Source organism: Clavelina lepadiformis, chromosome 9 (assembly GCF_947623445.1).
Source record: "Clavelina lepadiformis chromosome 9, kaClaLepa1.1, whole genome shotgun sequence".
In the NCBI taxonomy this organism is placed as follows: domain Eukaryota; kingdom Metazoa; phylum Chordata; class Ascidiacea; order Aplousobranchia; family Clavelinidae; genus Clavelina; species Clavelina lepadiformis.
In genome coordinates, this window is record NC_135248.1 from 15586554 (window position 1) to 15610844 (window position 24291).

The following is a 24291-nucleotide window of genomic DNA, read 5'->3' on the forward strand; positions in this document are numbered from 1 at the left end:
AGCTAACCGTTGTATTTCCTGGATCATGATTTCGCGAGGTGGCTACAAACAGTATGACTTTTTGTGTGATTTGTTCGACTGCATGGATAAGTTTTTACTTAGTTGTGTGCAATGTCACTTCAGATAATTGTCGTATTGGTTGAAACTCACGTGTCTTGAACAGACATTGTATCCCACTTTGACCATGACCTGTATGTAAGTTGCACTTGGAATTTCTGGAAGCGCCGCCAGAAAACTTTGTCACTTTTATGTAGAATAATTTTACTGCAACGCTGCTTTTTGAATTAATTTGAAGCAAATCAACATGTTGACTTTAGGCATGTACCCTGTGATATACCTTATACAGCCTTAGCCATGTGCATTACTGCACTTTATGCAACCCACTGTTAATGAAGTTCGAATATTCCTGATATATAGCATGTTGGGATCATTAGATCTGAAATAATTTGTGCCCAATGTCAAAACATGGTACCAGATTATTTGAAGAAGTCTTTGATCAACTTAAAAGGCCTTGACAAGGAAAAGGTTAGGCTTCTACCAGATACATCATAGCTTTTTGTTAAAAAATTCTTTGTTATATTTTCGCAAAAATGAAAGAAAGCACAGATTTTCTGAGTCATTTTAATAATTTTATGCTATCGTTTATTGTTAGTGCTTTTTGGTACTGTTCGTGTTTGGAGAATATTTTTGGCCAAACCCTAAGCTTGCTAATCCCGATCTTTTAAAAATATATAAGCATAGACATTTTATAAAGTTAAACAAAATAAAAAAAGTTGTGGGACATCATCATGATTGGATTGTTATCTGTAAATTCTGTCCAATATAGGTCGTCCACATTTTCAGTGAAAAGAACTCTTCTTGCAGAAACCGTTTGTATGAGTATACCCGAAATTATAATTTCTGAGACATAAATGATTGTGAAGTTTTATACCGGCATTTTTAAAGTTAATGTTACACCATGATTTTTAAGGACTTTTGTAGCCAAATAATTTGTGTGTTAATTACAAACGCGATGTACATTCATTTGTCTGGAAGTTGTAAAACCTAAAATGTTTAAAAACAATAAAATGAGGCTTCCTGCTACTTAGCATCAAGCAACGATGTAATGTGTCAATGGAATTGGTGTCATGTTGGTGTGCATATTCCGTAAAATTCTTGGGTAAAAATTCCACCTTTTTATTTCAATTGAATTGATCATGCAGTGAATTAATCGTCCCATATTTTCAAAGCAGTGATATCAACATAAAAAACACTTACTTTGATGTGAAAATCATGAAAAATGATGTGAAATGATGTGAAAGTCTAGTTCCTGATGCTCCCTCTTTTCTTTTGTTGTTGTCAAATGTGGTGTAGCTGTGAATTTAAGTCCATTTAAACTTGCTTTGACTGTTTTGGAATAATAATGAGTTTACTAGTTACGTTTAGATTGCAGAGTGACTGGGGCTCATAATGTAACCACGTTATAAAAAGTAGTTCTTAACATTTGCTGTTGGCTGTGAAATTATTCTTTGTACCTTAAGCTGCTCCATTTTAAATCACAAACGAACGTGTCTTGGCACGGTTTTCAGACTCTGTGTTCTGTGACTTATGTGCCACAAGTAGTTTCATTCTTGACCAGCTTAACGTCCAATAATATGTTCAACCATTTAATTTGAACCAATTACTCTTGTCTTTAGTCCGACGATTAAGATATTTGTTCATCGCCGTTGAGAATGATGTGGGCCGTGTCACCGGATAAGGCCGCTCTAGACTTGCTCAATATTCTGTTTACCACGATGTCTGCTCGCCTTGAGCGTTCTAACCAAACTTACATGTTTGCCTTTGTGACGTCACTGTAAGCATAGCATTTTTTCTTGTATTTTAACAAGCTTCGATGGCGACCGCGATTATACGCGCTGTGTTTTGTGATTCTGCGCGTGTGATTCTGTGTTTTGCCTTTTTATATGCTGAAGCACAGTTTAAATCAGCGTCTCCGTGCAGTTACAAGAGTTGAACCCTTCGTTTTGTCTTTGTGACCTTTCAGTGGTAAAACGTCACAATGGTTTCTATTTACCGTCTTCGCATCTGGTATTATAAATTATGACGGCTATCTGTGTTTAATTACCATGTCTTTAAACTCATTTTTAACAAATCGAACCGTTATGTTCTTGTTGTATTTACCTCGCCCCACCTCAACTTGTTTTTATCGAATTGTTTAGAAAATGACGAGTAATTTTACTAAAATTTAGTCATAATGGCCACAGGAAGGACGAAACAAACAATAAAAAGGGTGAATAAGCCGCAAAATACACAGATAATATTTCTAGATTTTCAATTACAAATTTCTTTGAAAACAAAAAAAAATTTTCCAACAGATGCGCGCAGGAAGTGACGTAATCGATGAGCTTTGAGCAATTGTTGACTCCCCGGGAATAATTCCTGGTGGCGGCATTTTCTCCGAAAGAGGAGTTGAAACAAGGAACAACTTCACGGGAGGTTTTTCTACGTCGCCTTGTTGGCTGCCATGGGAGTTCGTTCTTGAACTTGTCGGCGACGCCGCATTGCGAATTGCGAGTAAACTCACATCGCTGCAGATTTATTGTTGGCCGGAGTGCTTTTGCGTCGGTCAGGATAAAGCCAATAGCTGCGTTAGATCAGGCCAAGTGTAAAAAGCAATCGGCGGCTTCTTAGAATGTTTTTGCGTAAATAACTGCCAAGCAGTGCGCAGGTGGCTCTGCTTGGCACGCGCCTTGCACTGCCTTGATTCACAGTCGTAAATTTTTTTTTTTTTCATTTTTCATTTATTTTTCGTCAAAATCGCGGTGGGGACGAAAAATCAAGCCAGTTGTTACTAACACGCGCGAATGAACAGGAAAAAGTGACAAAGCCGAGAAGGCTTAAAACGTGCTCAAGAGAAATAACGTTGATATTTGCTGGTAACAACTAGCACGGCCACTAAACCTATAATTAGTTAAATCCATAAAAATAAGTTGAAAAAGCGAATATTAAGCGGACGAGCAGGTGGTGTGTTCAAGCAACTGATGATTGAAAATTGCTTCAATGCTGTACATCAGTGGGTCTTGTTTGCTGGCGCCACCATCCGGTGTACCTTTAAAGTTTCGATCTTCGCTTGGTGTAGCACGCATTGCAGAATCCAGCTTCACCTCAAAGCACTTCCTGCTCCAGTCAAAACCCAGAAATTATCGTTGTTACATTTGCCTAATTATTAACGCAGTGACCTAATAATGTAAATTTTGTTTTAGATTTTATATGAACTTGAATTATGATTGTGCTTAAAAGTTAAAGTATGTAGCGGTAAGTTATCCACAACGACGTCATCATAGCAGCTCCTTGAACATTGGAACCAGCAAGACAAGGTAGGTCGTTGCCTAACGAAGTTTTAGTCGACTTCTGAAGTCGTGTTGACTGCACCGTGACCAGCTTTTGCACAGAGATGTTCTAGAAATAAGCCGAGAATATTTTTCTGCGATAGAAACGTGCCGCGCACAGATGGGAAAAGTTCCTGCCATATCACAAAATTTTTTATTTCTATTTTAGAAACGTGCAGCTTGGCATGGTGCCAACTAAAAGCAGTGTTGTCTGCCATTTTGCGACAAACTCTACGTTGTAAAATCTGCTGATCTCAGAAACTTCACTGTTGCAATTCCAACCGCTTTTCTCGATAATAGAGTCTTCTTATAAAGTTAAACTTTTCTGAATCTTTGGCGTTATAGCATCGTCATAATTGTCTTGTGTCGATGCGGTCGCGACAGTGCAGTTCTTTGGCGGCAGCTTTTTACTCCTATGACGTCATCCACCTCGAAACTTGCAGATGTCGGTCACGTTTTGGGAGAATTCCAAGTTTATGGAATCTTGAAAATATTGTTCTCTTATTTACCAATTAATTATCAATTCAAGTCCCAGACCTTTGATCTCATCTCGCTCAGATGCTGGAGAAAGAATCATTTGAAGCTGTTTCCATTAAATTTTACTGCGGTATCAAAGTTATTTTTGACGTGATTCAGCAAAAGTCAGCTCAGTTTTATGCAAAGATGTACATTTCGAGGTGACTTAAGTAGGTCGCGCTGCCTGTTGTTAAAGATAGGCGGTTGGGTCAGGAATAGCTATATGCAAAAAGTTGCTTACTTAAGTTTTTATTGGAGTTAGATTTGCAATAGAAGGTAGATTTAGGTTAGTTTTAGATCACTGCAGTATAACATTTAAGTTAAGTTCACAATAAACTGTGAAAACTGGCTTCGAACGTACGAATTTGTCCTGTGAAATAGTGGTGGCCTCTACATTTTGACCGACCACAACTTTAGAATTAAAGTGATCTTAGTTTTTGCCAATCCTGGTCTAATGTTATAGAAATAAGTTTGATGGTGGAGTCATCCTCTGTGTGAGACGTCATTAAGTACGCACGTCACGTGTGTCGTAAACAGCGCCTAAGATTGTGATTGATGGATGTTATTCATGTTTTCTTTCGCATCACTCAGTCCGCTCGTAGTTTGATCATTTCGCGACCGACCAGAGCGACGTGCGCGTTGCTGTTGGCGACGGCGAATCTCACCCCGCTCTGTTGTGAATTCAGCTTCGAGTAATGCGAGGAAGTTAGTCAGAAGAACTTAGGAAATTTTGTTCATAAAATTGTTGCGTTCACTTCGATTAAGACGCATTTAATGGCTCCTTGCACGTCATTAGGCTTGACCATAAATGCTGCGCTAAATTAAATAAAGAAACGTGGTGGAGTTTTTGTCGTGCAAAGCCGCCATGAGATGCTGAATGTAAATTGCTTCACTTTGTATTTTTAAAACTGTCGACGTGACCACGTTACGCTGCAGACTCCTGCCACGTTCTGTCCAATGACAAAGCGAAATATGAAAGACAGCATCTGCATGTTTATCAACTTTCCTAAATGCGGCCGCAGAGCTCAACAGTGGTCAGTACCACTTGATCGCAGTCAACTGATGTCTGTCCTTGTGTGGGCAAGTTGTGAGCCGACGCTTTAATTAACCTGCTACAACCCTGCTTGGGTTGTCGATGAAATTCGATGCTGACTTGCTAAGGATGTAATTTAACCTTCCAGCGCTTTCCTATTTGCCGTAAGTGCCGCGTTGTGGCGACATTAAATGATGAATTGTCTCGCTGGAGCTTGGACGCGAAGTAGGAACCGTTGTTCGGAGCAAAGAAAATTCCGACATTATTTCATCGACAAAATGCTTTGTTCAAAATATTAAGTGAAGGTGGAGAAAGAATGGCAGATAGTTCGGTCATAAAGCGATTTGGTTTAAGCTGAAGGTTAAACTCGGTTGGTGGAAGGATAGGGTTCGGCTTAGCAACTTTCGTCTTAACAAATGCGGCAAAGGCCATGACCACTTGTAGCCACATTGAACTTGTTGGTGATGTGAAGGCAACAGACTTCGGTTCATGCCTGGCCGGGTTAACGCGATTTAATTTATCATAAAAGTATGTTGAGAGCTTTCGCGATCAGGCCTACCTCGTGTTGATATGAGCACAACAACAGCTCGTGGACCGGCGTTCATGTTCCCGGCCAAAGCTTATCACACAATTATCGCTCACTTCGCCTCGCGCTGTGAGCACTTGTTTTGCGACTTTAATTAAACTTGGTCAAATTGTGTTGATAATATTTTAGTTGAATGTTTTTATTTCACGCTGAAATGTTCTTGCCTTAAGGCCCATACGCACCTGCTTGAACCGGAGCGACCGACGAGTCGATTAAAATTATCGCGCACATTTTCATCGCGTTCTTGTGGAAATCAGCGACGCAGATCTCAACCGAAACTCGATCATTCTCGTTCGATTTCCACAGGAATCCCGGTAGTCGCCCAAAGAATGGACTCAGCCCAGCCAGCGATTACCGTCGAATGAGTTTGTTGAAAGCTTTACGGCGGCTGTTTATTAAGTTTTGTCGAGAATTAACGCTTGGTGCGGTTGGTAAGCGCGCGGTACTTTCTTCCAGACGCCATCGCATCTGTGGTGAAGTGAGTGACCGTAACGCTCATATGATACAGCCAGGAATTCCACGCAAGGAACCTCGCCCTGATGAAAGGTGCTATGAGTTGGGAGGGATGTTTATGTAGAGCAGACAAGCAACCGCCCATACGTCATAATATGCCCAACAACGTGACTTGATATCGGAAATTTGTTACATTGATGACGTGTTCTGAACGCAAGCAGCTTGCGTGTTAAGTGTCTCACAGTTTTGTCGGGAATATTTTGCGGCACAGCATGTGACGCAGCCACATGAGCTTAATTTAGCATCATGGCAGTCAGCTGGAAGTGTGAGGTCCACTGCAAGCAGCATATTCAATACGTAGATTTCTATGCTGTGATGATTAACAACATATTGGCCAGCTCTCAGCTCATGTCTCTCCGTTGAACAGATCACAGCGTTGCAGAAGTGGTATAGGGCAGATGTACTTGAACTTGTGTGTTATCAGGGTGATATACTGGGACTTGCCTGCTTGCTTCACATATCTGTACGATGCTTCAGTTTCACAGCCAAATACCATCTGGTGATATTGGTCATAACTACAACAATGTCAGCATTAAACAGGAGTTCCCCGACACTGGCATAGGTCTCATAATCTCATGTTAATTTTTGCTTTTCTCCGCTCCGAGATTTTAATGTGACGTCTAATATTTTACCTTATACATACAGTGTGCAATATACCGTACATGCAGCATATATGTAAATGTGTTATATGTTTCCATGTATTTCATGCAGTGTCGACGTGCATAATGATATTTTTGTTTTTAGACCAACTTCACGCCTCGTCTTTTACTGGCAGCCAGCAAGGGATGTCTCTGTGGGCAAAAGTTCGAGAGCTTGAGGGTGATTCTTTGAGGCAAATCCAGAATTTGTATGGACCGCACTTTCCTATTGAATTCCGACATTACTTTGCCGACATCATAGAAAGACAAAACTGGTGAGTGCTCTGTGTTTGAACTTCAGCTATATTATGTGCGCTTTCATATATTTGTCACAACCTTCAACCTTCCACAATTAAATTGTCATCAGTTTAAATCAATATCGATCATGTCCCATTTGTTTTATGAACTTATGCTTGCTTAGGGACCAGTTGGACCCCGATAATATCCCTAATGATGAGCCCCACGCTAAGTTCATCCTCGAAACATTCCTGGGTGAGATCCAGAGGCAATGTGACCAACTCACAGAAGGAAAAGATTTCCTGCAACGTCTCCACTTCAGTGAAATTGCCACGCACTTCAAAGTTAGAATTATTCATATACTTCATATTCCTGGTAATTAGTCATTAGTTCATATTCCTGGTAATTAGTCATTAGTTCATATTCCTGGTAATTAAGAGCAGTTGCATGGTTCTTGTCATTGCGAGAACAACATGATTGTTTGTGTCACTTATAAATTTGAGAGACATTTCCCAACTGATATCGTCCACAGAACGTTTACGGGCCCGCACCTTTAGAGCTGGTCCGTACTGTGAAGAAAATCCTTTCTTTTGAAACCAGACTTGTTCAAAATGCAAACTCTGTGAGTCATTTTCTATTGTTGCATGCAAATCAATCGCAACGTATCAGTTTAATGTGATGTCTATGCAGATGGTGGATGGAGGCATGCAAGTGAGGAACAACCAACAGTCGGAGAAGACGATGCACATTAACCGAGAGCTGGAGAGACTCGCCGCCATGACCAGGAACACTGAGAACGACCTGAGGAAGCTGCAGTCAAAGCAGGAATATTTCGTCATAAACTACCAGGACAGCCTGAAAATTTCATGTTTGTTCCACTTTTTGTCATTTTCAATAGTTCATTAACTGCATTTTATTTAACACTTTTCACCCGGGTTCGAAACTAAGACTGCTCCACAATTTGTGAAAACAAAAATTTCAATTAACGTCGATGAAAACAATGAGAACTTGCTGTTTTGTCACCAGCTGACCTGCAACAGATCCAACAGTTGGCTCCGACAGACCAGACCAGGATACAGCTTGAACCTCAACTCACTCGAAAGCAGCAGGAAATCGACAAACTGCTCCGAGCCGAAGCCCAAAAACTCCAACAACTTCGTTCGGTTCGTATTCGTGATCGATCATGTGACCAGCATATAATGTGGGGCAAACACATAAGTGCAATCTCACATAATGTTGCATCACAATAAGCTTAGATATGATCTCAAGCTGGTGTGTCACAATTTGTTCATATAATGACAGAAGGGAATTGTGACTAGTTACGAAGGGTGCGGTGTTACAGGGTCTTGCAACGAGACATGAAGAAACATTTTCACACATTACCCAGCTTCAAGGTCAGATATTAGACGAGGAATTACTCAAGTGGAAGAGGTCCCAAGCACTTGCTTACAACGGCGTTCAACATGAAAACAACCTTGACCAGTTGCAGCGGTGGTAGGTCGTCCAAGTGCTTGACGGAGCTTCATTGAGGTTTATTCGTCTTCTTTGAATCTATCGTTGTTGCAGGTGCGAGCAGTTGGCCGAGATAATTTGGCAGAATCGTCAGCAGATTAAGAGAGTGGAGATGCAACGTCAGCAACTTCCCATCAACAATTCAGGACATGACAAGCTCCCTGAGCTTAATTCCACCATCACCGCACTTCTATCCACGCTCGTCACCAAGTACAACCACTTCTAATATGCTGCTGCTATTTTAAGCTTCCACGACTCATGCATTTTATATCTTTTCTTTCAGCACCTTCATTATAGAAAAGCAGCCTCCTCAGGTTCTCAAGACACAGACCCGATTCGGCGCAACGATCCGCTTGCTGGTCGGCGGGAAGCTCAACGTGCACATGAACCCACCAACCGTGAAAGCGAGCATCATCAGCGAGAACCAAGCTAAAGCTCTCCTGAAGAATGACTCCAGCAGAAGGTAGGACGTCTGCAGCTTGTGATAACCCACGTCGAATAACTTTATTACATGAAACATGTCCACCACTGACACAACGTTCTGTATTATACGAGTGATAGTATGTTGGTCCGCAGTATCAGCGAGATGAGCGGAGAGATCTTGAACCCGGAGAGCGTGATGGAGTACCATCCTCAATCCGGCATCCTCAGCGTCAATTTCAGGAACATGGTGAGTGCTGCGTCGTCAATAGCAACCGACTCTATGTGACTCCGACCTGTGCTCTGCAGTCACTTCGTCGAATAAAAAGATCGGACAAGCGCGGGGCCGAGTCGGTGACTGAGGAGAAATTCACGATTCTATTCCAGTCCAGGTTCAGTGTTGGGGGCAACGAGTTGGTCTTCCAAGTTCGGGTGAGACGTCTGCTATCTACGACGTAGATCATCTGTTTATGCTGCGGTTTGCTCTTGTAATATCGTGTATTGAATCTTGTTTGTGTGAGAGCACTCCAACATGTAACCATACTACGAGCAGTTGTAAGCAGCTCGCGTAAAAGCAGCCATAAGTAGGTCATCGAATCCCTGATAATTGTTTGTGGCTGTAGACCCTTTCACTGCCGGTCGTGGTCATAGTTCACGGGAACCAGGAAGCCAACGCAGCCGCCAGCATTTTGTGGGATAACGCATTTGCAGAGCAGGTACCTCTAACTTTGCCTTTGTAAACACTTCTCTTATTTGCAGCCCCATGCTTGCTCACTACCAGTTGTGGTGATAGTTAACGTCAGCCAGGAATGTAACGCTAGAGGCACAGTGCTATGGGACAATGCATTCTCACACCAGGTACCATGGTATGGGTCGTGCCGTGTTCCAATCAACCCCACAAAATCCTTTCACTTGTTTTAATTCTCAAGAATAATTTGACATTTCTAATCATCAATTTTGATTTCATCTGGGAGATGAAAGAAATTTAATTCAAGCTGTAAATGAAGCTTCAGCTTACTCGCTGAATTTTGTCAGTAGCAGCATGTCTTCATTGAAATCTGATAATAATTAACGCTAGGCATAAGTGTACCACCAGTGTCATATTGATTTAAAATTAAGTATCCTGATCACGTTGAAGTTACAGCACCAGTTTGTAAGTTATCTTAGAACCGTTCCGCTTGAAGCATGACCAACCAAATATTTCTCAATTTGAAATTTCCAAATATACTGTTGTGGTTATGTAATAATGCATGATAATTGCATTAATGACGTCACACTATTGACCACTAAACTTATGTAAGATTCAAAATCAACTTGTTTTAGTTTTGTGTTGTATAATTGTCTGTTATAAATGGCTTTATGATGTGACAATGCTAATAGCGAATGCTTGCTTAGATTTTGTCACTTGGCAAATAATGATTAGACCAGAATTTCGCATTTGTTGACGTTAAACCATTTCTTACGTCACAATAGCCAATTAATGTGGTCGCGAGTGACAATTAGTTTTTAATTTACGTGACAGCGTAGAAGTCATTGCGCTTAATTGCATGTTTTGTAGCCACTGTGTCGACTCTATTGTTAATGTTTGATAATAATTATGTAAAACTATGTCTGCGTCATTTTGCAACCTTTGTCCTCAAATGACCTGAGTGACGTAGTTGCTTTCAACTGTGGACAGGGGCGCATTCCGTTTCAAATCCCGGACAAGGTGCCGTGGTGCAAGCTGATTGAGACGTTGGATTATAAATGGAAGCACGAGTGCCACAGCCCCCGTGGCTTGTCCCCGCAAGCCAAACAGTATCTCGCCTATAAAGTATTCCGTAAGTTTTCATCATATTTCTGCGCATGCGCTGATTCCTAACAAGGTAATTTGCAGGCCACAACGTACCAAGTAACTCTGACAAACACATATCGTGGGCCCAGTTCAACCGGGAGCCGCTGCCGAACCGCAACTTCACTTTCTGGCAGTGGTTCAACGGCGTCATGGAGCTCACCAAGAGCAAGCATCTGCAGCAGCATTGGAACGACGGGTAGTTGTCCTCTGTATGCTTGAAGTCATCAAGAAATGTTAACTCCAATAGATAATGATAGGTCAATAATTAAGCTTATTACGTCATAACCCTATTTAGAAAATGAAATTTGTCACAGAGCAATCATAGGCTTCATCGGGAAAGCTGAGTCTCAAGAGAAACTTCTCTCCAAGTCGCCGGCAACTTTCCTGCTCCGATACTCTGACTCTGAAATTGCCGGACTCACCATCGCCTGGGTAGCTGAGTCCGACAAAGGTGATTAAGTGAATTGTTTAGTCCTTTGTTGTTGTACCAGACACTGCTCGCGGGTTCCAAGTCAATTATAGAATCGACTTGTCCACGTATGAGATTTGTCGCGCCTCAGATGCCAAAGCGCACCGACCATAGGAACCGTACTGGCGTGTTTTGAAATGCTGGCGCAACGCGAAATATGCCTTTTGTGTTTATCTGCTCAAACCGGAAATGTTTATTCCTGCAATATTTCAATCATATGACGTAATTTCCTCAATCTCAGCCTTAGTTGAGTTTATTTTTGTGACGCAGGGATCCTGAAAGTGTGGAATCTTCAGCCACAGACGCTGCGGGATTACGGGATAAGGTCTCTGGCAGACCGCATCAAGGACCTGGACCAGTTGATGTATATTTGCAAGGTGGATGACAGCACACAAGTCAAGGACGAGGTGTTCGGCCAGTACTACAACAAGCCCATGAGCGGATCACGTGAGTGCTATCTCCGTTCAATTGTCCAATGAGAGAACGCTGCTAAAATTTCTTCTTCCGCAGCTCAACCTGATGGATACGTCAGAGCTGAGATCAAGCAGACCGTCAACATTCCCCACCCGTGAGTGCTTGTTCGTCATAATTATATTTGTCGTGCAATTATCCCCGAACACAACTTGTAGCCATTCTTTGACCTGCCTCCCTTCAAATGACGTCATCGTTCTTGAAACACACATTTTACATAATTTCTTGCGCTTCTGAAAACAATTTATCTAAGTTGCAACGTTTTGGGGTTATTCAATGATAAATGTTTCGAAAATTCAATTCCCCACAAACAACTCAGGAATATTCCAAGAATCTTTACAAGTTGAAAGATTCAAACAAGTCGATGCTTAGTCCGTGTAAGCGCTTTAAATTTTTGCACTCACCTCAGGCACATGAGTCTTATGGGCGAGCACAGTGCACCTGGCACCCCCGCCAGCAGCTACGAGTCCCAACTTTCGATGCACAGCCCAACACCGGTCGGGCATCACGCTGGCTTGCAGTATGACATGTAAGTAGCCTGCTGTAGAGCACCCTTCTTGGTGTTTCTTCACTCGTCATAATCGACTTCTCCTTGTTCTTGCCGAACAGGCCTGACATGGGGTCAAGTGTCAACAACTACCACCCGCCACAAGATGTCGCTGGAGGCGGTATGGAGTACGACGAGAGCCTGGACTGCTTCGCTCCCTGCAACATCGACGTCAACGAATTGCTGAGCCGCCAGCTGTGAGCCAACGATACCTGCACTGCGTTATCGCTTGTGCGGTTGAACGAGTCGCAGCCTCCATTTTACGTACTACGTGCTTGGATCTTTTAATTCTAGCAATCATGAACGAAAGGTTAATTGAGTTCACCTTGTTATCATCGTGTTTATTCGTATCTTGTGAATATTTTATTGTGACTTGGGGTCGTTGTATTTGCCTTGACTTATAATTTCACGAGTTGTCCGGCTATAACTAACATCGCAGCACTTCGCCCATGACGGTACCTTTGTTGCAGCGGTACAACAACTCACTATATGCAGTTTTCTATGCTTTATCGGTCGCAGTATGTGCAAAGTGGTCCGCAACAACATAGTTCATGTTTTAGCATTTTAAAATTAGCATCTTTGCAATATCTTCTTGACGTACTAATCTTGTTGCCATTATCTTTTAAAGCCTTATTGCGGTTAAATGCAAAAATATGATCAATTTTCAATCACGTTTGATGTCTATGCAGCTGCCCAACCTTATCGACGATAGATGGTCAAGAAAATAAGGCTGGCAAGTCAATTGGCGTGGCTTGTTGAAGATTGCTGGCACGCGCATGCGCACTGTCTACCCGGGAACATGAATTGGCTCAATAGTATTCATATCTCACTCCAGGACATCGTGTTTAAACGTAGTCCAGCGTATAACAGCGCGGCCAAATGCTTTGCAACTTTCTATTATATCGTTCATTTTTCCCCGATAACTGCGCGGACGGGAAAGTATGGCGCTAACTTCGTTGTAGAATGGTCAAACAATGAACGGATGGGGCAAGCGGCAAAGTTGTCAGGGCTTAAACATGCAATGTGTAACTTACAGTGGTGCTACAACATGGAAGGCTGCAGCATAAATCGAAGGAACGTCGAGGCCATGATTAGGAGATGTCATTATCCACGTTGCATGGTGAAAATAAAAACACGCCATCCCAGGGATAAAATCCCATTTTTGTGGCACGGGCATGACAAGAAAAGTTTTCCGCACAGCGGGGGCGCGGCGTGACAAGAAAAATTTCTAGAAATGTATCACTTGTGGAAATACTTAATTTACACTAAATTCACTTCCTTTAGTTTTACAATTATGATGTATACAGGAAACCAGATGTTTTTGCTACAAACCTGTCAAAATCCGATCAGTTTACGACGTATAGTTTTCGAGTAATTAACGATTGAAAATGTGTGTGCGGAGTCGGCCACACCTAGTGAAAATGGCAAAGTCACGAGCCCGGTATGGATAGGGTTAAGAAGTTGAACTTCTCTTCATCAAACGATAGGATCCAGGCAGGCTATAGGACGACGATATACGAATAGAGTTAATTAGACCTTCATCCTCCGCGTGGCACATTTACACCGGTGTGCAACTCACAAACCGCCTTTCCCATTTGTGACTTGCACAAAGACAGACTGAGTAAATCTCACATATATACATATAAATAGACAAATTGTACATTCTAACTTATAATTAAAAGATGCAGCACAATGCTACACGGACCAGTAGCAATAAATTACCTTGGTGGCTCTCCTTCATTGCCATCGCAGATGAACAATGTCCAACTTTATCGCAAGTAGTGACAAAGAAATCAACTTAAGAATTTATAGCAATTAGCGTTCAGAAGTTAATACGCAGATATACTTATGTGAATTTTTGTGATGTAATAATATGTCGATTGTCCAAGCGCTTTTCGACTTTTGAGCGCGTGACTTGTACATGTTGAACTCGTCATAGTGTAATACGCTTTTGTTTGTCAAACAATGAAGGCATCGTGCGATGTTGATATCAGATGACTGGGACAAGGTTGTACAAGAGCAAATTGAATTAATACGATTGCTTTGTAAGTAATCAGGCTTTATGACCCACAACAGTCCAATATTATAAACTTTGGCTGCTAAGAAATATTGGATCGGGCTTCATTATAACTTGGCATTATATGAAAGAAGATACGACATATTTGACATCAGCCTAACAGGTAAAACATTAAGTAGCAAATATCTTCAATTTCTCAGCGACGATCTAACATCGATTCCAGTTATCTTTGGAATAGGAAAAAGTTATTTTGCTGTTGTTTTGTTCAGTTGAAGAAAGAAATTAATCGTTTAGCTCTTACAGCTGACAGACACGATATTTTTCCTGATGCTGCCGATATATTGAGGCACAAATAGAAACCGGTTCAAAGAAGTCAGCATTAAGTCGCAGTTGGTGTCGGTTTTTGTTTGTAAGGAAATACCAGAAAAAGTGCTCTTGCTGTCATCATGTTATATTTTACAAATAAGACTATTTTCGTTTAGGCCCTGAACCCTAAACTTTAGGGTCCCTGTTAGATTGATTATGAAAGTATACGAGTGAAGGTTACTGGTTAGCAAAACGGTCGCCAAATCCAACGGTCAGCACCACAACGAAGTTTTAAAGTGATTCATTTTCTTCTCAGGACAACGACGAAAACCGAAATAGAGTCATGGATCCTGTCAATAAACCACATGACACATCAGAACAAGATAAGAAATCGGCTGCAGCAAATGAAGACGTGAATGTTATTCTATGTATAAAATATACAACATTATAAACCTAAATACTAAAGAAGAGTTGACTTTTGTGCAGGAGGAATTCGATATTTTAGGCGAAACGGTGATGAGGCGTTTGAGTCGCTACATCGGGTATGAGTGGGTACTGCTAGGACTTAACCTTGGTCTAACTAGGAAGGAGCTTGCGCCCGTCGAAAACACTAATGTTGACAGAAACAAGAAATCTTTCTTTGTAATTCCTTGTGCTTGTAATAGCAGAGCAGTTGTTTCACCGACAAGCTTTATAACGTAATCGTGACCTATAGAAGCACACCCGACACATAAACAACCGTTATTGCAGATTTTCTACATGTAATCGATTTACAGGTTCGTTTATAAATTAAAGAATTATTACGTCACAGATACTTATGACGTGGTTAGAGAAACACGCAACCGACCGCTGGCGCCTGCGTCAGCTGATATCAGCTTTGGAATTATGCGGCCGAAAAGATTTAAGCCAAGTAAGTGCCTGCATCGTTTATGCTGTTGGAATTGGTCAACCAGGCCTGGTATGATTTCCAGCGGGCACAAATAACCTATATAAGTTATCCACACGGGCAACATTAAGCGATCTTAGTTCATTTCATAAACTGCTTTTCAGAAAATCCATTGTGCACAATGGTCCGAGCAGAACGTTGGCGTAGAAATGCCCCTTGCGTTTCCCATGCTCATCAGGGTCAACAAGGTACGGCCGAAGTCAAGAAGAATTCTCCGAACCGTTATCAACGATTTGAACCCATCCACCTGCGTACCGGTCCATTCCTTGCACCCAACGTACACTCAAGCGATGTAAACAACTGGGATTTAAACCAGCATTTCTAAAAGAACTTCTACTTCAACCTCACGTTCTGTGTAGACGCATAAGCCTACATGGCTACCGTGCATACTGCCGCATTGGTTGCAAATTACAACTTTGTTCACGTAGATGCTGACAAATGGGCTATTAATAGCATCATCCACCTTTTTTGAAACTGATAGGTCTCCATATTGTCAAATGTCAAATGGCACAGCCTACTGTAGCATACAACGTAGATCGTTTTAAGCCGACACTTTAAATTACTTTTGATGGTTCAATTTATATTTTCTGCCGTAAGTTACTTGAATTTTTGTAAACTACTTCGCGAACATTGCGTGAAATGATTGATTAATTATTATCATAAAAAAGTGCAAGGTGCCACAGTCCAAACAAGATGTGAACTCGCCTGCGATAATCTTATCCTTGTATGTGTTAAAAAACAAGTTGCGCCTTATATGTATTCATTCGGCCTACTTTGTCCAGCTTATAAGTTATTCTTATAAAAAATAAGATGTAAGTTGGCACTCTTAAGGTTAACTTTATTTTTGAATCTTCTACATGAGCTTTCGCAAACATAAGCTTGCTTCTTCTGGTGTAATAAAAATAATCTAACTTCCAAATCATAACCTTCTTTATAAATCCTCAAAATCTCCATTTTCTTAGTGTCATGTTAGTTTTCTCGAGCATGTTTGCTGAAGTCACTCGCTCCCATCAAAGCTTTTGCTTAGTGGCATATTTTCACCAAAACATTCTCTTTCTAGAACAGATTTCCAAATAACACTTTGATTTGGGCAAAATAAAAGCTTACAGCTAAATGCTAGCTTCTGGGTAATGGTAACACGTGCGCATGACACTGGTTAATCAAACCCAACGCATAAACACGGAAGGTCACGCAAAGGTGGGTTGAAGTTAAAAGTGAAAACATTTGTGATATTTGGGTGGCACCGACCACTGCATAGGCAAAGAAGTAGGCCGGTATATCTTCAGCCTACTACAACCTCTTGAAAAGTATGTTACTCTACCACACGGATGCGTGTCATAGTTTTACTGGACAGCTATGTAGCCTATAGCCAGAGAACACAACACGCGCATTTTTAAATGGCACATTTTCTTAGCCAGAGAACACACTATCGCTTATTAAAAAGCGTCAATTATCAATTTTTTTGCAATCGCCATACAACTGTGCAGGTCAACGCTTTTCTTTGTGCATGTGCAACTTGTTTTTATTTGGAACAGGGTGAAGTTGATTAGGAAAAGAGCCTGTATATTGATTGTCACCACAATAGCCTACACATTATTTCACGTCCCTTCCAAAAAATTCAAAGCTGAGGAAAAGTTTTCCTGGGCTGAGAAACTTGAAAGAATTATTCTCGAATGTCGAGTTGATAACACTGTGCTGCGTTTGAAAATTTTTTTTCATAGGTCAAAGATGTTTTAACTGTTTCTGAATCGATTTTTTGCGCTGAACTCAAAAATGCAACCAGTTTTTTTCAATCAGGTCAAGTTTTTTTTCTATCACATATTTAATTATGCTAGCTTTGGTCGTTATTGTGCACAAAGAAACTAATTTCTGGGGTAGCTTAATTGGTCATGCATGTTGTCAATTTTCGCAAGATGGTATTTTTATTTGAATGTAAGGTTTTTGCAATGACAGCCATTTTAAATACTACAAAAATATAATGACACAGTTGAAATAAAGGCACTTACAACTAACCAAGAAAGCTTCCTAACACATAATTTTGTTCAACGGCGCTCAACCTAAAAGTAGAAGTTAATATGTTACATTATAGACACGTAAACACTTAACATCACAAATGTGTTTTAAATGTGAAATACTTGCAAACATCAATGTGTGAAATAAAAACGAAGTGTTCAAAATAGCTTAACACAGAAAGCGTTGTGCGGCACATGATGATATTACGACATTAAATGCAATAACAATATAAATACAAATGATTTATGCTGACAAAAAGTGTTGCTTCAAAGATTTTCTTCTATGTGTGGTGTTGGGAAGATCTCAGAAAGTGCATTTTCACAGACATCCGAGCTCCAAGGGATTGAAAACTTTCAAGCAGCTCTTTAACCTGTGCTTCATAATCAGGGATTCTATGCTTTCCAAGGAAGTTTGAAATTACTGCTCGAAATCCTGTCCATGCTCTTTTTTCTACTGCACTCATGTGTGCAGTAAAACCTTCGTCTTTCATCAGCTCACGGATCTATGGCCCATCAAAGACTCCTGCTCGTAGCTTCGCTTCAGAGATGCGGGGAAATTTCATTTGTAAGAACTTGAAGGTTGGGCCATCTTTATCAAGTGCTTTGGTATAGTTTTTCATGAGACCAAGTTTAATGTGGAGAGGTGGCAAAAGAATATTTTGTGGATCAACTAAGTAAGCAAATTTGACATTTTTAAAACCAGGTGTAAAACTTGTTCTGGGTAGCCAGCTAATTTGTGTGTAGTGGCGATCATCAGCCCTCGAGTCCCACAGACACAAAAAACATGGATGTTTAGTGTAACCGGCCTGTAACCCAAGAAGTATTGAAATCATTTTTAAGTCACCACATATTTTCCATTTGTGTTGGCTATACTGAAGAGATTTCAAAAGGTATTTCATGTCTTCATAGCATTCAGTGAGCTTCACTGAATGTCCAACAGGAACAGAACCAATCTTATTGCCATTGTGTAGTAATACTACCTTCAAACTCTTTACAGATGAGTCCAAAAACAATCGCCATTCTGCCGAACTGTATACTATGCCCAAAGCTGATATTAATCCTGAAACATCTTGACATCATCTAGGGAATGGTCTTCGTCATAATTGAAATATTTTCTAAACTATTTATCTTCATACCGATACCAGAAATATGTGGTGCATGGAGCTAGCAAGTTGTTCTCACGTAGTCGTGATCCTAGGAGCTGAGCGGATTCTTTGGTGAGATTTAAATCTCGGCTTAGGTCATTCAGCTCAAGCTGTGTAAGAGGCTTCGGTTGGCTTGTACTTTGCTCTGCATCCCATGTGTCTTGTTCACTTGCTTTGCTCGCTGCAGATGAACAACACTCCATTTCACTTATTTCTCCAGGTGGTTCTGGAACAGGAATACCAGGGCCATGTGGTACTGGTTTCATGGCTGAAGGAACATCAGGGTACTTCACATGTTGTTTGTTCTTCCGGTTTATTCCTAAAATGAAAAAGAACACTTTTACTCTTAAATCAAGCAATTAATGAAAATGCCTCCATACAGTGCAAGTATCAGCATACCTTGTAAGTTGGTCATGCAAAAATAACAATCAGTGACATGGTCTTTTCCTTCTCTCCATACCATAGGAATACCGAAAGGAAGGCTCTTTATTTTCTTTAGGCTCCATAATCTCAAGTTTTCAACGCATGCTCTACAACATATGTGCGGAGCAAATGCCTTGTCCTGATCGCCTAGTTTTACTCCAAAATACGCATAATATGCTTTTTTAACAAACTGCGTAATTTTTGCTTGGCGACTGCGCAGGGTGACCTTGCCACATATGTAACAGAACCTGTCTGGATCATTTTTGCACTTTCTCGTTGTACTGTAAAAACAAATCATCTAAACTGCACACTAAACTAGCCTGTAAAAACAAGTTCAGATGTTTAACTTTTCAAGCACCAGGTGTATTCGTTATGTTCTTCTCATTGTGATGTCACTGAAGTTTCATCAAAACTTAATTCAAAAACTAAATCATTTTTATGACACCACAAATCTCAATCGCAAACGCTGAAAGCTGAAGTTGTCAAAAATTTCAAACGCAATTTGCCAAAAAACTAGACCTGATTGAAGAAAACGGATAACAGTTTTGGATTCAGCATCAAAAAGTACACTAAGAACCGTCAATACTTTATTAACCTAAAAATTAACGCAGCACAGTGTAATGATATCAAAAAATTGTATAAAAAAGACTGTGTTCGAATATGTCAAATTCATTTCAATGTCGTTTTAAAGCTTCCGACATTCTTCAAAGTAGGTTGATTTTCTTCTCAGACCTTAAGTCAATTCTTACTTTTAACAGCATGTTCATATGTCTGTAGATGATTCATATGAATGTAAGTAATGGTGCTGTAGCGCATATTTTCCCCACTTGGTACCTTACTTATATACACATGTATAGGCCTATAGGCAGGGTTGCCATCAGTCTCAACTCAAAAATAAGGACGACTAGAAAACGAACGAGGAATACCACCTTAAACAGTGTACAACAAGAGAAAGCAACCAATGTTCCTAAAAAAAAAAGAAAAAAAAAGACACTATCTGCATGTTCATAATTTTGGTATCTCTTTGGTACAAAATGGTATCGTAAAGGTGACAAAATGCCCAAAATAAGGACAAAAGTGCCCACCTCCGCCCTAAAAATAAGGACAAAAGTGAAAATAAGGACATTTCTTAGAAATAAGGACAAACATATTTTCTAAGACACGGACCTTTAAAATAAGGACAAATCTTATAAATAAGGACGGTATGGCAACCCTGCCTATAGGCTACACAGTATCATTGCTCGAACCACTCGGCTCAACAAAAATGTGGAGGCGACGTTTTTACGCGATAAAGCGTTAAAACATTTCTTTGTAATTTTTATGATAGCAAAAAGGTCAGTACATTTATAAGGTCTCAACGATGGCTTTTGCTAAAAATGTTTTTATGCACAACTTTCTGGTGAATAATAATAATAATTTCTGTTCCTCAGGGTACCACTACCGACCCGATGTAACGGATCACTTTGAAAATCATTGTTGCGTGACACAGTTTGTTTATCTCCAGTTGATTGTTCGTAGCGGTTGTTTTGAAACTTCGAAAGTAGAATAAGAAATGCTATTAATTAAAATTATCGGGTGTGTAAAGTCAGCCCCAGCTTTTCTTCAGGTCCAACCAACCCTATGTTTGTCTTGTTTTGGTATGTTCCTACTTATGACGAATCTTGTGCTCATATGACATTCTTGAGCTAAGCCTAGTTGCTGAATGTGGACCAGATTGGAAAGTTTTCTTGGCTACACTGTAAAAAATCTTTTCTAATTATAAGTCAGTGAGACAATTGAGACTAATAGTTAGTCTTGCAACGAAAAGTATGGCTTATAGTTAGTCTCAATTGTCTCACTGACTTATAATTAGAAAAGATTTTTTACAGTGTAAGTGCGTGGTTGATGAAAATTAATTGCGCAGTCTGAGTAGCTGGGGTTTAATATCCAAAATAATCATGGTTTAACCACCATAAGCTTTGTGAACTTGTAATAGGCTATACCCAATACAGTATAGGAACCTAATTGTTTATTTTAAGTAGGTTTAGCCTTTAGGCCTAATAGCCTAGGTCAGGCCTGGCCAACCCGTGGCTCTTTCGTCCATATCGTATTTGTGTTTTTTAGCTTGTACAGTATAAATGACTTGTAAATTTCTGTCATTTTTATGTTGGTTTGTAACATTTACAATAAACGTATAGGCCTACCGATACAGCGATATCAGCCTAATGATTACCAAAGCAGTGCCGTAAGTGTAAGATGCAATGCATAACAAATCTGCAATTTTGTACAAAAATGCGATTTTTAGGTTGCAGTATCGGAATAAATGTTGAAACATGTTTCGGTTTGGTTGTCATGCTGGCCTTCCATCGTTGCAGCGCCACTGTAATTACTTCCAGCATGTTTTAAGCCTCAGGCAGTGCTGCTTTTTCCTATCTGTTGATTGTTTGTGAGAGAATTTCTTGTTTGACCAGTCTATAGCGAGATTAGCACCACATGCCACAAATGGTGAAAATAAACAAGACAGAATAAATATTTCGATACAGACATAGAAAACCTACAAACTAGGATTATGCTGACTTCCGAGCTTGAAAAGCCCCCATTGGTTAATTTAAGTATAATAGGATCACGACCGGGGCCAGTTGTGAAAGATGGAGTTTGGATTGAAGTGGAATCGTCGCCGGCTTCCAATGGAGCCGTGGTGAGTTGAGTTCCACATTGTTTGGTTTAATTGAAGATAAAATAATCTTACATCGTTTTTATGGCTTGTTGTATGGCAGTGGAAAGTATGGCAGTTTTTGTTGACGCACTCATTTTAGTGTGCTCGGAAGCTTTAGTTGTTTTTTTATTTATGACTTGGTCTAAAGATGAAAAAATTTAGCAAGTGCAGTAATGAGTCTTGCACGATTGTGTGCAGCATTCTCAACTATGGCCTGTTGGTGGACTAGTCATCTGAGAGAATCTGACACTGTTATTTCACTGTTCATATTGTCCATAAAGTATTATTGATTTGTTTATTTCAAGAGGGGTGCTCAAACGGAAGAAAAGAGGTTACAGGCTTGCACGACTGCTAGAAGCAAGCAACTTAAAAAGTTTCGGCGGGAAGTTTGCAAACGGGTGAATCAAAACTTACAAATTCAAGGAAAAGTTTTTGCTGATGCTCAGAGTGCAAAGGTCAATCTTGTTTGTTGAAGTTGAAGTTGAAGTCATTGGAATGCGAGTTCTTTCAACCTATCTCTCAGTGCTTATTGTTTAGATGCAAAGGGAGCAGGAGATTCTGTGTCGGAGCGCATCAGCTGCTGAGAAATCAACTCCCAAGAAGAACAGATGCTTGTACAACATCAACTCAATCCTGATAGATCGGAGCGGCAACGTTGATGCTTTGTGTCGAAGTGGAAAAGAGAGCAGTTGTGATGTCAGAATGAAAGTTGCTGTGCTTCATAGAAGATTGTGACAAGTTGTAAAATTGCAACTTTCCACCTCAGGTTGACCCATTGTTGGACGTTCATGCCCAACAGTCAGTGGAAGTGAATCGGAACACAAGAAGAAGATTGGCCGAGAGATCAATTCTGCCTCTGCATGATGAGGATAAAGAACTCCCTGGTGGAGTTTGGGGAGCGGGTGCATCCCGAGATGTAATTTTACTTATCATTGTTAGCTCGTGTTTTGATCTGTTAAAAGTCCATGATTGGTTGTCGCATTAATATGAGTCCTGTTGACACCATTTTTACTTGAAACAGAAATCACCGGCCCGATTTCACGAAAACTCTTCTCTCCAGGGCGACATGTCCGACAATGATGAGTTTCTTGTAGAGACAGTTCCGGCTTTTAATTCACCTGATGACTTGGCGCTAACTTCAGTGCAAGAAACTATAAATTGTGGTGTGCTTAAATAATTATGTTTAAACTGTTGTCAACTAATGAGTTGTTCATTCTTTCATTTGGGTTGAGTTATTTCAACAATTAACTGAATTTAAACAAAGAACTTCTATGTTGCATTGTCCAAAGCATATCTCTACCTCAGGGTCTCTACATTCATTTGATGCTCCAAGATCCATTTCAAATCACAAGACCTCTAAAGAACTTCCCCAAACATTGCACTTTATCCACAACAAAGTGCATTTTGAAGGCCTTCCAAGGTAAATAAACACCTGCCTGACAATGTTTTGTCAACAACACATTCACAATCTTACACTCTTAAACATTAGCTTGATCTAGATTCTAGAATGTCGATTCCAACTACTTTCTATCACTGTCCTCATTTTGTTGATTTCAGACACTTGGTGACCTCTTTTCTGATAATTAAATAAATAAATAAAATGTTTTCTCCAATTTTTCAGATAATTTTTATCGGTAATTTGTTAAGAAAACCTTTTTATGATTCATGAGTTTAGACCATTTAGAACAGAATTGTTTTGCCTCACAATTTAATTTAAGCCGAGTAATTCTTGGATGCTTTCCACGAAGCACATCCCAGTGGTTGCAAAATTTCTTTTCTCAACCTTTGCTCTGTTTTGCTCATGAAATAAATTTAACTTTGAAATAATAATTCTCGTAACTCATTATATCAGTCTATGAAATAACTGCAGGTTTAAAGGTGATTATCGCAGTATGCTTCGAATTGATGGCGCTTATGTTCTTTACTTCAGGCAGATCTGTGCAGCTGAGTGCAAGGAAGTGGTTCAATGTCCGAGAGAAACAATCTGTGAAGCTGGCGTGGAGTCTGCTGTTCCCATGAACAAAAACGTTGAAGTCCAGCATGATGCTCCGAAGATGACTTCAAAAATGTCACGTAGTGAGTCTTGTGCTCTCATTCAGGCGTTTGCTGAATTCATTCACTTGAAGCACATCATGTGCTTGGCAATGAAGGTTGCCCTAATGTGTTGTACCTCATGGATAGTAGAGCATGAAGATTGTAGATATTGTCATTGGCTTCTTTCATGATCCCCCACAATTGATGCAGGATTCGCCACGATTCCAGCTCTGATCCACCCAGGAGTGGTGGAGGTTGATCGGAGGCGGGCAGACGAGCAGGCAAGGTGGATGTCAAGGAGGGTGTTCTCTGATGCGGAACGTGAGCGATCCCGAGAGCAGAAGAGGTTGAAGAAGCATCGAGCAAAATTGGAGAAGTACGATTCGATGACATCATAATATTTTTGCTCACAATAGACATCTCACTCATGTGCCAAAGATATCTTATCATTGCAGGCTTCGCGCAGAGAAGGAGCAAGCGAGGTCAGAGGTCGAGCAGATGTCACGAGATCAAATCGAAGCTGTACAATTAGCCAACGAACAATTAAAAGTTGAAGCCTTGGAAGAAGA

At 40.4% G+C, this 24291-nt stretch overlaps 4 protein-coding genes across 7 annotated transcripts in view; 3 read left to right on the forward strand and 1 right to left on the reverse strand.

Moving 5' to 3' along the window:
• Positions 1-3214: 3214 nt before the first annotated feature.
• Positions 3215-12815, forward strand: LOC143470232 (signal transducer and activator of transcription 5B-like). 3 transcript variants are annotated; one of them, XM_076968223.1, is made up of 19 exons: positions 3215-3356; positions 6761-6929; positions 7076-7235; positions 7424-7513; positions 7582-7759; positions 7918-8054; positions 8234-8385; positions 8458-8613; positions 8687-8866; positions 8980-9073; positions 9133-9255; positions 9583-9681; positions 10502-10643; positions 10700-10853; positions 10972-11108; positions 11397-11573; positions 11637-11694; positions 12007-12126; positions 12207-12815. In XM_076968223.1, the coding sequence occupies exons 2-19, from the start codon at positions 6802-6804 to the stop codon at positions 12343-12345; spliced, it is 2424 nt and encodes an 807-aa protein (XP_076824338.1). In that variant the 5' UTR covers positions 3215-3356; positions 6761-6801; the 3' UTR covers positions 12346-12815. The 3 variants fall into 3 exon arrangements, with proteins under 3 accessions (XP_076824338.1, XP_076824335.1, XP_076824337.1); XM_076968220.1 differs by lacking the exon at positions 3215-3356 and adding an exon at positions 6208-6578; XM_076968222.1 differs by lacking the exons at positions 3215-3356; positions 9583-9681 and adding exons at positions 6213-6578; positions 9447-9539.
• Positions 12816-14172: 1357 nt separating this feature from the next.
• On the forward strand, positions 14173-16404 carry LOC143470626 (uncharacterized). 2 transcript variants are annotated; one of them, XM_076968877.1, is made up of 6 exons: positions 14180-14324; positions 14465-14570; positions 14784-14879; positions 14954-15109; positions 15279-15377; positions 15518-16404. In XM_076968877.1, the coding sequence occupies exons 3-6, from the start codon at positions 14811-14813 to the stop codon at positions 15707-15709; spliced, it is 516 nt and encodes a 171-aa protein (XP_076824992.1). In that variant the 5' UTR covers positions 14180-14324; positions 14465-14570; positions 14784-14810; the 3' UTR covers positions 15710-16404. The 2 variants fall into 2 exon arrangements, with proteins under 2 accessions (XP_076824991.1, XP_076824992.1); XM_076968876.1 differs by lacking the exon at positions 14465-14570 and having other exon boundaries at positions 14173-14324.
• Positions 16405-17100: 696 nt separating this feature from the next.
• Positions 17101-20205, reverse strand: LOC143471044 (uncharacterized). Its single transcript, XM_076969372.1, has 2 exons — positions 18970-20205; positions 17101-18889 (listed from the first exon to the last, which is right to left on the reverse strand). Exons 1-2 carry the CDS (start codon positions 19289-19291, stop codon positions 18546-18548), a joined length of 666 nt encoding a protein of 221 aa, XP_076825487.1. The 5' UTR covers positions 19292-20205; the 3' UTR covers positions 17101-18545.
• Positions 20206-20850: 645 nt separating this feature from the next.
• Positions 20851-24291, forward strand: part of LOC143470871 (uncharacterized) — a gene marked incomplete in the record, with an annotated part of 4752 nt that continues 1311 nt past the window's right edge. Inside the window, 9 exon segments of the mRNA XM_076969158.1 lie at positions 20851-21670; positions 21994-22143; positions 22226-22384; positions 22455-22604; positions 22710-22851; positions 22994-23108; positions 23619-23764; positions 23933-24098; positions 24178-24291. Coding sequence (XP_076825273.1) covers positions 21542-21670; positions 21994-22143; positions 22226-22384; positions 22455-22604; positions 22710-22851; positions 22994-23108; positions 23619-23764; positions 23933-24098; positions 24178-24291 — 1271 coding nt within the window.

What these genes read in the sequence shown, in the direction of transcription:
- LOC143470232 (XM_076968220.1), top strand. Translation starts at nt 6,485, where the DNA reads ATGCTTCAGTTTCACAGCCAAATACCATCTGGTGATATTGGTCATAAC. An exon ending in GGACAGCCTGAAAATTTCAT is followed by an intron (nt 7,760 to 7,917) that starts GTTTGTTCCACT and finishes TTTTGTCACCAG; the next exon opens with CTGACCTGCAACAGATCCAA. An exon ending in GCTGGCTTGCAGTATGACAT is followed by an intron (nt 12,127 to 12,206) that starts GTAAGTAGCCTG and finishes CTTGCCGAACAG; the next exon opens with GCCTGACATGGGGTCAAGTG.
- LOC143470626 (XM_076968876.1), top strand. Translation starts at nt 14,811, where the DNA reads ATGGATCCTGTCAATAAACCACATGACACATCAGAACAAGATAAGAAA. An exon ending in CGGCTGCAGCAAATGAAGAC is followed by an intron (nt 14,880 to 14,953) that starts GTGAATGTTATT and finishes ACTTTTGTGCAG; the next exon opens with GAGGAATTCGATATTTTAGG. An exon ending in GCCGAAAAGATTTAAGCCAA is followed by an intron (nt 15,378 to 15,517) that starts GTAAGTGCCTGC and finishes ACTGCTTTTCAG; the next exon opens with AAAATCCATTGTGCACAATG.
- LOC143471044 (XM_076969372.1), bottom strand. Translation starts at nt 19,291, where the DNA reads ATGATTTGTTTTTACAGTACAACGAGAAAGTGCAAAAATGATCCAGAC. An exon ending in TTGCATGACCAACTTACAAG is followed by an intron (nt 18,890 to 18,969) that starts GTATGCTGATAC and finishes TTTTCATTTTAG; the next exon opens with GAATAAACCGGAAGAACAAA.